The sequence below is a fragment of the Epinephelus fuscoguttatus genome, linkage group LG20 (assembly GCF_011397635.1).
Source record: "Epinephelus fuscoguttatus linkage group LG20, E.fuscoguttatus.final_Chr_v1".
In the NCBI taxonomy this organism is placed as follows: Eukaryota; Metazoa; Chordata; class Actinopteri; order Perciformes; family Serranidae; genus Epinephelus; species Epinephelus fuscoguttatus.
The window spans coordinates 28,915,145-28,924,785 of record NC_064771.1 but is presented as its reverse complement, the minus strand read 5'-3'; the positions used below and the strand labels follow the sequence as shown (position 1 = coordinate 28,924,785).

The 9,641-nt window shown below is 44.4% G+C and overlaps 1 protein-coding gene across 2 annotated transcripts; it reads left to right on the top strand.

The window, feature by feature from the left end:
• Positions 1-577: 577 nt before the first annotated feature.
• si:dkey-21e13.3 (uncharacterized protein LOC100150043 homolog) lies at positions 578-9,264 on the top strand. 2 transcript variants are annotated; one of them, XM_049563115.1, is made up of 5 exons: positions 578-944; positions 4,793-4,900; positions 6,031-6,153; positions 7,960-8,085; positions 8,326-9,264. In XM_049563115.1, exons 1-5 carry the CDS (start codon positions 851-853, stop codon positions 8,796-8,798), a joined length of 924 nt encoding a protein of 307 aa, XP_049419072.1. In that variant the 5' UTR covers positions 578-850; the 3' UTR covers positions 8,799-9,264. The 2 variants fall into 2 exon arrangements, with proteins under 2 accessions (XP_049419072.1, XP_049419073.1); XM_049563116.1 differs by lacking the exon at positions 7,960-8,085.
• The last annotated feature ends 377 nt before the right edge of the window (positions 9,265-9,641 follow it).

Below are 9,641 nucleotides of genomic sequence, written 5' to 3'. Positions count from 1 at the left end.
TCTTGAGTAACCAGGTCATGATTTATAGAAAGAGACATTGATGTAGAGTTTTTCAAATGTATTTTTTTATTGCTTTGCACACCACAGGTTAAGTGCCATCTAGTTCCATTATATTGGAGAGAAGGCAGACATCTCTACGGCCCATATCTCCAACACTGGGCAACTCACACCAAAACAACCTAGACTGATAGATTGCACTACAGATAAGAGGGAAAGTATGTATTTATAATTTTGGGGTGAACTGAATTATATGAAGACATCACTGCAGCCAAACTCTGCCCCAGATTTTGCGCTCAAGCAGAAATGCTGTCTAATAATACACCTGTGCACACAAACAGATGCCAGGTGTCCACCTGTCTGTGTTGTTGTTTTGGCTTGGATTTACTAGAAGCCGAAAGGCATTGTGGGAGATTTTTAGGGTGGTGAGAACACACTCAGCAGAGTCAGCCAAGTGCTAATACCTTAACTGCACCCGCACACACACACTCAGGGAGGGGGGGGGGGGAGAACAGCTTTAGTGAGGATTTGTTCTGTATTACCCTAAGAGGGGACAGAGCCAGCTGGAGTACAGGGAAGACACACCAGACAGGCGTGCAGGGGGAAAAAAAGACAGGTATTTTTTCTGCACAAAACAACAGTGCAAGATGGGAAGTGAGTGCAGTGGTGGGATTACAGTGAGAGGCAGCGTAGGTTGAAGCAGGTTTCTTCAAAACAACAGCTAATGACTCCACAGACTGGTGCTACAAGTGAGGAATCCAGCAAAAGGAGGACGACAGTGAAAATGTGAAGTTACTCTGCGTGAGGACGTCAACCTGAGAAAGTTTGACCATCAGCTGTTGCAGGGAGCAGAATGGGACACCCTAATGTGCCACTCGTGTACACTTACGCACGTTCCCACAGGGATAAACGCAGGTCCAGTCGACTGCAACCCTACACACCGAACGGTGAGTGGAACAGCCCCGTTAGTCAAGATTAATGGTTATCAGTGGATGTGGGATCTGGATACTGGTGCTGATGTTAATGTGGTTGAGTACCTTTTATTCATCTAAAGAAGCTAAACACTTTTGTTTCAGTAATGCTAATACTCAGTGTTGGGGAGGCTACTTTGAAAGCTAAACTTGGCAAGCTCCCAATTATCTCACACCGCAAGAAACAGCAACACTATAGGAGATATATTGTTGACTAAAGCTACTTTGAAAACATGGTTCAAAGTACTTTGTAGACAATGTACATCCATCCAACCGGGCCAATCAAAGCACCCCAGATGTCCTTCTCCCCAGCAGCGCTTTCCAGCTCCTCCTGGGGGACCCCAAGGTGTTCCCAGGCCAGATGAGATTTGTAATCCCTCCTGCGTGTTCTGGGTCTGCCCCAGGGCCTCCTACCAGTGGGATGTACCCGGAACACCCCTAACGGGAGGCGCCCAGGCGGCATCCTGATCAGATGCCTGAACCACCTGAACTGACCCCTTTCGATGCGAAGGAGCAGCAGCTCTACTCCGAGCTCCCTCCGGATGTCCAAGCTCCTTACCCTATCTCTAAGGCTGATCCCAGCCACCCCACGGAGGAAACTCATTTCCGCAGCTTGTATCCACGATCTCATTCTTTCGGTCACTACCCACAGCTCATGACCATAGGTGAGGGTTGGGACGTAGATGGACCAGTAAATCGAAAGCCCCCTCTTCACAGCGCCTGCATCCCTGCTGAAACCGCACCAAAATTGCCAATCCATCTCACACTTCATTCTACTCTCATGAACAAGACCCCTAGACTCTTGAAGTCCTTCGCATGGGGCAGTAACTCTCCCCCAACCCAGAGAGGGTAATCCACTATTTTCCAGCAGAGAACCATGGCCTCAGATTTGGAGGTGCTGACTCATCCTGACTGCTTCACACTCAACTGCAAACCACCCCAGTACATGCTGGAGGTCGCGATGTGATGAAGCCAACAGAACCACATCATCTGCAAAAAGCAGAGATGCAAATCTGCAGTCCCCAACCAGACCCGTTCCTCCCCCGCAGCTGCACCTCAAGATCCTGTCCATGGATATCATGAATGAAATCAAAGACAGATGCGAAGTCATACGCTAGCTAAAAAAAAAAAAAGCCACTGCAAAGGTTTACTGCAAAAAAATGCCCACTTGTTCACAGGTCATACAGAAACCAAAGAAATAAAATACCCCACTCTCCATGTGAAAGTAAATAAATGTCAGCTTTTGTCCTGTATGTCCATCAATCATGAACCTGCCTTCAGAAACTAGAGTCCAGGTGAGGGTATGCAGCCTGTGGCCCTTTGCTGCATGTCATCCCCTCTCTCTCCCCCTTTCACACTTAACTGTCCTGTCCATTAAAGGGAAAAAATGCCCCAAAAATATCTTTAAAAAAACAAACAGAAGTGTTTGTAATTTCAGAAGTTAACTACACATAAACTGTCTCGTAGTAGTTTTTGATGGGAGGACAAAGCTATTCATCCACACACATTTTCATAGCTCGTGCAGAGATTCAAACCTGTGATCTTTCTGTCATGAATTCTTATAAGACCATGCCAGTTTTATACTTTAACTGTTTCATATGGTACAACAACTCATAGGAAACACTGGCTGCCTTGAATGGTAGGAAAAGTATGATTACAAATCTTAAGCTATCAAGAATGCATTTGAAGATTTGCAGCCAAAAACTTAAAGTAAAATCTTTTTTACATGTATTTTTCCTACCATTCCAGTTAACTCTGTTTCCAATTAGCGAACATTAAGGTTGCATTGCCAATTTACATTATCACCGCATGGCTATGCAGTTTAAGTACAGGTTGACTGCAGTTTAAAGAGCTTGAGAGAATGATTTTTATACCAGATTGAAAAGACTGGAAACCAAATACTAACAGAACAATAGAAAAACACACAGACATTCAGCTCAATATGATGTAAAGTATAAATGATTTGTAGTAAATGGGCTAAAACATGCAAAACTACTGATATAGTCCCCCCAGTATGAAATGTCTTCAGTTAATGGTCTTGTGTTTTCTGATGTAAGTGCTGGGAATACAGTGATTACTACGACTAATCACCATGTGTCACTGGTCTCTGTATAAATTAATTGAAGGACCACTTAAAATAATGGGGTTGTCAAGTGGAGGGTTTTATATTTGAACAGATCATCTGGGAAAATCTAACCAGCAAAGTGCCGTTTACTGCTGAAGTGTCCTTGACCAAAGCACTTAATATAAAGCAGATCAGGTCATTGGTATGAACCTATTGAGGGCAGCAGTCTGTTACCTCCAGTCTGCTGCTGTTACTCAGCTTTATTAATGTTTTCATTCATTTCCACAAGCTGTATACGATATTCAGACAGATCTATGATTCAGTCTGAGCTGGGATTGTCTGCACACGGCTCTCAACATGGAGGTGGCTGAGCCGGCAACTAGCAGCCAACTGTGCTAACAGCGACACCAGTGCTATCAATAGCAAAAGTGCTAACAGCTAACGGTGGTATAGCATGGGGGGAACTGAAGAGTGGGCGTTCTGCGACCATGGGTTGGGACAGGGCTATTAGTGCTAACTGCCATATGACCTCGCTGCAGAGAACTTGATGATACGTTGAAGGCGGGGCCTCGTTTATGCCTATGAAAGTTGTTCAGTGGCGCATGAAGCCGAAAACGTTCACCTGTGTATAAAATTACTCAGAGGATGGGTGTTGCTTCCACATCATTGAGCCCTTGGAGCCAAGCAGGCAACTTTGGGCTAAACACTCGGCTAACTTAAATGGAAATAAAATAATTGCAAGTTCAGTCTTTTTGGGCCCAACGGCATCACGAGATTGACTTGGTTGTTTTAATCTTACTGCCTGGCCACTACAAAATTTGGCAGCAATGTCTGGTGCACCTGAGGGCCTGGGATACACACACAGTGACTCACATGCACCAACATGCACATGCTGCCGGTCAGCCGTTTTTGATGATTATCTCACTGAACAACATGGATAAGTATCATGAAAATCTACGCTACCTTCCAGGTCGACCTACAAAGCACTGCCACCCCTTTGACATTTTAGACTTAGAAAACTCGTAACATTTTCATCAGCATGAGCTGGTCTTTGTTAAGTGTTACTAAGCAAATGTTAGCGTGATAATAATTAATGGGGGTCCATGTCATTGGTTCGACAGCCCATTGGTTTGACATCCCATTAGTCTGACTGTCCGCGGTGCTGAACGGCTCGCGGCGGGCGTATGGTGCGCCGCGACCGGCTTGAGGCGGAGCAGGCTCACGGCTTATGTGTTTGTCTTTTTCATTTTAACCCACACCATGATCTTTTCCTGACCCTAACCAAGTGGTTTTTGTGCCTAAACCTAACCAGACCTTAACCACAGGGCATCATGATGATTTCAGAACGGACTTCGGAACAATGAGTTTAATATGGTCGGAACAATGGGATGTCGAACCAATGGGCAGTTCCCATTAATGGCGATAATTATCAGCATTATACCTGCATGTTAGCTTGCTGACGTTAGCATTTAGCCTGCCACAGAACCGCTCACATGGCTGAAAATTTTAGTTTCGTTCACAGATAAACATAAACTCAGGGAAAGCTTCAATCTTTGAGTCTAAACTTGAAAAAATTAGACTTCTGGTTGTTTTGCAAGTAGGATCTGTAGGAATAAAGCCTATCTTTTCACACTTGGTCAAATTACTTGCAGGAGTCTTCACTCTGTCTTACCTAACTAGAACGACTTTCATATTGCCTATGTTCTCATAAGCATCTATACCATTTTATGTCTTTTAATATGTCTCCATCTCCCCACAGACAACCTGAACAATGCATTAGGCGCCATCAGAGTCCTCGGTTTGGAGCTGATCGCAGACGAACTTAAACCACATCTGAACACAGTGCTGACCAACATTAAGGAGAAGAGTGAGTTCATTCACACTCATATTCTATAACATATAACAGCTCTAACATCATCTCTAAGACAGCGTTAAATGTATCAGACTTCATGGTGTAATGGGAGGTTTCAGGGTTATTTTTTTGTCTTTCATTTGATGTGATTTGAATTGCAAAATGCTGAGAGCCCTGCTGCCACAAGCAATTTACATATTTATGTGTTTCCATACGTGTATACATTTATGCCTCCCACTCCTACTGGCAGCTATATCACACCAGCTCTATTCGGAGCGATAAAACCTGCAGCAAGAACCACATCAGTGAGGGATGGGGAGCCGAGGGCTGAGAGGCTGTGAAGGGATCAGGTGTATGACAGTTGTAAGTCCCCGGGAGACGTTAAGCTGTATTTGTGTCTCCGAGAAAGAGAGCAACAGGGGGGATAGAGACGCAGAGGAGGTGAAGACGGGTCAGGGAGATCATGTTGAAAGTAAAGCTGAAACTGACGCAATTCAGTATTCACCATTCTGCTCAGCGATTAAAGAAACAAATATTGATGAATACATGTACTTAGTGCAACAATTTCTTTGGCTCATGCCTCAAAATGATTATAACACAGGGTTCCCTCTAGGGCTTTTCAAAGAGTTTCCAGGCCCAGTTCCCTCAAATTCAAGCACCCGTGACAGCATAATTTGAAACATGGATCAGGGTCAGTGTTAATTTGCAGAGTGCCATCCTGGGCGGTGCTGTAGCAGCATGGCTCATCAACATGTGTACTTTATTTGCTGCAGGCTCTGCATCAGGCCATACAGATGCCCCATAGATCTTTAACAAGCCAGTTTTTGACTGTGAATGTCGTTTGCGAGCGACGAGTCCTGGAATTTATACGTTCTAGGTGGTGAAGGTGAAAGGTGAAGGTGGTGCGTGAAACAATGATGCAACTGCGGGAGACACACGCAGACAGTTCTTTTAAACTAACGTTAAAATATCAAAATAACTTAATTTTCTATTCTTGCACAAAATATATACATTCAAGCACCTTCAATGACCGTCAGATACACCTCAAGGATTTCAAGGTTCTGTGTGACCCCTGATATTCCGTCATGTTCATTTTGTATTTGTGTCAGTGTTGTGTTTGCATGTGTATTTCATCTTGTGTCCAGACAAAGGCGCTGCTGAGCAGGTCGTGATCAGTGGGATCCTGCCAATCCTGGCCCTGTCTCTGAGGAGCAGAGGGCCTCTCACCGTGCTGACCGCAAAACTGGTGGCCGAACTCGCCAAAGAATGTAAGTTATTTATACAAATATGTGTCGGTCGATCATTTATTTATGCTCATATTGTCTGAGGAGTTCATTTCCTGTCAGCTGCCCTTAAAGCTAGGGTAGGCAGAAATCTGAAAAAGGAAATAAATAAATAAATAAATAGATACATACATAAATAAATAAATAATCAATCCCTCCCCAGCTCTCCCTTCTCCCCTCTCTAAGCCCCTCCCATCAGAAGATCATGGGCATATTATATTATCATATTCATTTCTCATATATTAACTTAGTTAATCTTATTTCATTCTAAAGTCACAGCACATTCGCTCAGTCAGAGACCGTTGATAAACCGACACGGCCCCCAACACTCATTTCCTGTATCTGTGTCACGTGGGTTTCGTCACTGCTCAGCCTTTTAGCAGCAGCAGTCCTGAGTCTTTTTATTCCAATGGGAAAAGTGAATGTGAGCACAGGTTATGACCGTTTCCTGTGCCGCATAGTCACTGCGGTAAATACTGGACCCCGGTTTTCACATGCCCCATCCCTTCTAACATTCTGACACTGAGATGGCTTTTTTTTTTTTCAGACCAATAAATCACAAGAAAATGAACTTTCCCCAAGATATGTTTTAGCAACACACTCTCGCGAGATCTGGCAACAACTGACGTGATCTTGTACTGGGTTGATATGAGACATTACGCGAGCAGGAACTTATGACTCTGCTTTCATCCATTCACAACATTTACTACACTTCCAAGCAAGGTGGGGGAGGTATGATCACTCCCACTTCTGAGACTACACATCTTGAGTATCTTTGCTTCAGCCCCTCCTTGACCTGCTCTTTCTCTCTCTGTTTATCAGACCACAAACGAGACAAGAATTAGCTAGCTAGCCACCCTGTGGTCCCTCCACCTCACTTCCCACCACTTAGGCAACTGTTTCCTCGGGAGAAGTGATGGCAGCAGCTCCAGAGACAGACCTTTGCTCGGAAGATGTAGGGGCTCAGATTTGGCCAGTGCAAATCCCCCAGCGGTGTTGCAACGGGCTGATGGCCAGCTGCAGCGCTGGGTCTAACCTGTGTAACAGCAGCAACAGAAAGTCTACTAAGTCTGGGCCGTCTGGTCCCCTGAAGCTGGGGTTTGCATTGACTGGATTTGAGTTGCTGCAGTTGCTGACTAGGGGTTCATCTCAGGAGCTGTTACTCGCTCTCCTCCCTGTCATGTGGTCCGTAGTGGCGGGGAGTGAGGTGGGGGACACACTGTGATTCAAGGCTCTAGCTACTTTTAGCAACATAAACATGAACGTGACGCTGCAGCTGTGAGGCTCTGGCTGCGGTTACCCGAAGGCTAAATTATTGGCAACATTTTCCCTCCATCTCTGAAATGTTTGACTGATAATGACAAGTTTTATTTTGTTTACTGCCAGACTTTCTTTTAGACCCTAGACTCCTTTCTTGGGTTGCTTTGCAGTGTAGGCACTTGTTGCCAATATTGGAAAAGCAACTTTCTCTGCAGAATTCTCCACCATTTCATCCAGACCATCTAAAGGGTTGTGCACGCACATTTGCATTTGTAGAACAGCCAATAGGAACGCCCTCTTTTTGAAATGACTGTGATTGGCCAAAGCGTGAACACAGAGCCAAAAGGAGGTGCAGAAGACTAGTTTTCTCTCAGTCCACTTGAACTTCAATATGCTCAAAGATTATCATGGGATTTTTGTCCAGTGACGCCACAATCAAAGTACTTAGCCCAGCTGTAACATCTGCTGGATCTTCTATATTCTTTTTTATAAATGTAGTTTAACATGCAATCATTTTTTGTTTCTTATCAGCTGTGGTTCGTAAAGGTTTCGGTGATGCAGGTTTGGTTACCGCTTTGCTCTCTGTGCTGACCAGTCCAGACCAAGAACTGCTCATTCACGCTGTTAGAGCCATCTCACGCATGTCCTATGACAGCTGTAAGTAAAGCAATACAAAAACCTCCTGGTGAGTTACAGAGATGGACTTCATGTTTTCTTGGTTCATGTTCTTTTAACTGAATACATGTGTCATAACATGAAACCATTCCCTACAAGATTTGAAGGATCTACCAAGTTCCACTTTGCATTTTACACTGTGTGACATCAGGTCATTTTTGTTAGTTCTGTAAAGTAATGCAACACAGTCTAAACTTTGCTCTGTCTCTCTGTCGCCTTCAGCTAAGCTGCAGGAAATGTTACTACGTCGAGGTGCAGTGCCTCGTCTCGTTGCCATCCTGCTCCGTTTCCCTGAGAAGGAGGCCCTGGAGGAGGTGTGCCTTCAGGCCCTCTGTAACCTCAGTGGCATGAGCGTGGCAGAGGAGGCGGGCATGGTGTGGGAGAGGGGCACATCTGTGAGGCCGGGGGAGTCCGTGTTTCATGGCATCTCTCCTCACACCTGTGGTTTTGCCTCCTCTGTGACTCTGGTGTGTGTGTCTCAATGGGCGCCGGGTCAATACGCTGTCAACATTGAGGTCTTCCAGCGTTGCTCTTCATCTTTCTGGAGCCTTCACGTGAACAAACGGAGCGCTCGCTGGTTCCCGTTCTCCAGCTGGGGAAGCTGTTCGAATCTGTACAAGGTGATGAAGTTCTCGACGAAGAATGTTCCCCGAACCAAAAGTTTGAAGACTCGCGTGTTCCACACTTTCCTCTGACGGCGTAAATACTGCAAACTGCCATATAAGACTCTGAGGGAGTTACTACAACCTCTCTTATTACACCAGCAATTGTTGGTACGCACCAAAATATCAGGGGAATGTTTACACACGAGAAACCTGGACATGCACACTTGGACATATCCAGACTGCAAATGTCTCTTCCAATTCTTGTAGTTTTGTTCCATTTGTTAGTGTTTTGACTCTACAACCACCTGCTTAAAGTAAAATACAGTCAGTCACAGCTCATTTCAGCAACTCAGCTAGTATGGGATTAGATATGCAGTACTGCTTGTGTTTTGCGCAATAGCTAAATCAGAAAAATGCTGTAAACCAATGAAAACGATGTAGCCAAACCTGCTGTTGATTTGTTCACAAGTGCTTAAAATTATGGTGAATTTCTTTTCTCAACAGCAATATTGACAATGTTCTTTTCTACAGTGCACGAGGATCAGTTTTGATCATGGCTCGCTCAATTGTCTTTCAACAATAAAATACCTTGACTTTTAAAATGTGTATGTGTCTGTAATGCAGGCCTCAAGGTCACCGTTGTCAAGGGTAAGTTTGTAAATAATTTGCGCACACAGATACCTCGTGCATGAATTTGTAATAATGATGCAACCTAAGTGGTAGCAAAAACTGCCATTGTTTCTGCAAACCATGAATATGTTACATTTGTGAGTTATTGTAGCGGGTACTTTAAAACTTGCCCATGACTAAGAATTTTCCTAGTCGACCAATAGGCGTCATTTAGGGCCATTAGTCGACTAGTCATCCGCATGTTCACGATATTAATTTAATTATTAAATGATATATTTTGGTGGTTTGAGTTGAAGGTGTGAG

What these genes read in the sequence shown, in the direction of transcription:
- si:dkey-21e13.3 (XM_049563115.1), top strand. Translation starts at nt 851, where the DNA reads ATGGGACACCCTAATGTGCCACTCGTGTACACTTACGCACGTTCCCAC. An exon ending in GCAACCCTACACACCGAACG is followed by an intron (nt 945 to 4,792) that starts GTGAGTGGAACA and finishes ATCTCCCCACAG; the next exon opens with ACAACCTGAACAATGCATTA. An exon ending in GGCCGAACTCGCCAAAGAAT is followed by an intron (nt 6,154 to 7,959) that starts GTAAGTTATTTA and finishes GTTTCTTATCAG; the next exon opens with CTGTGGTTCGTAAAGGTTTC.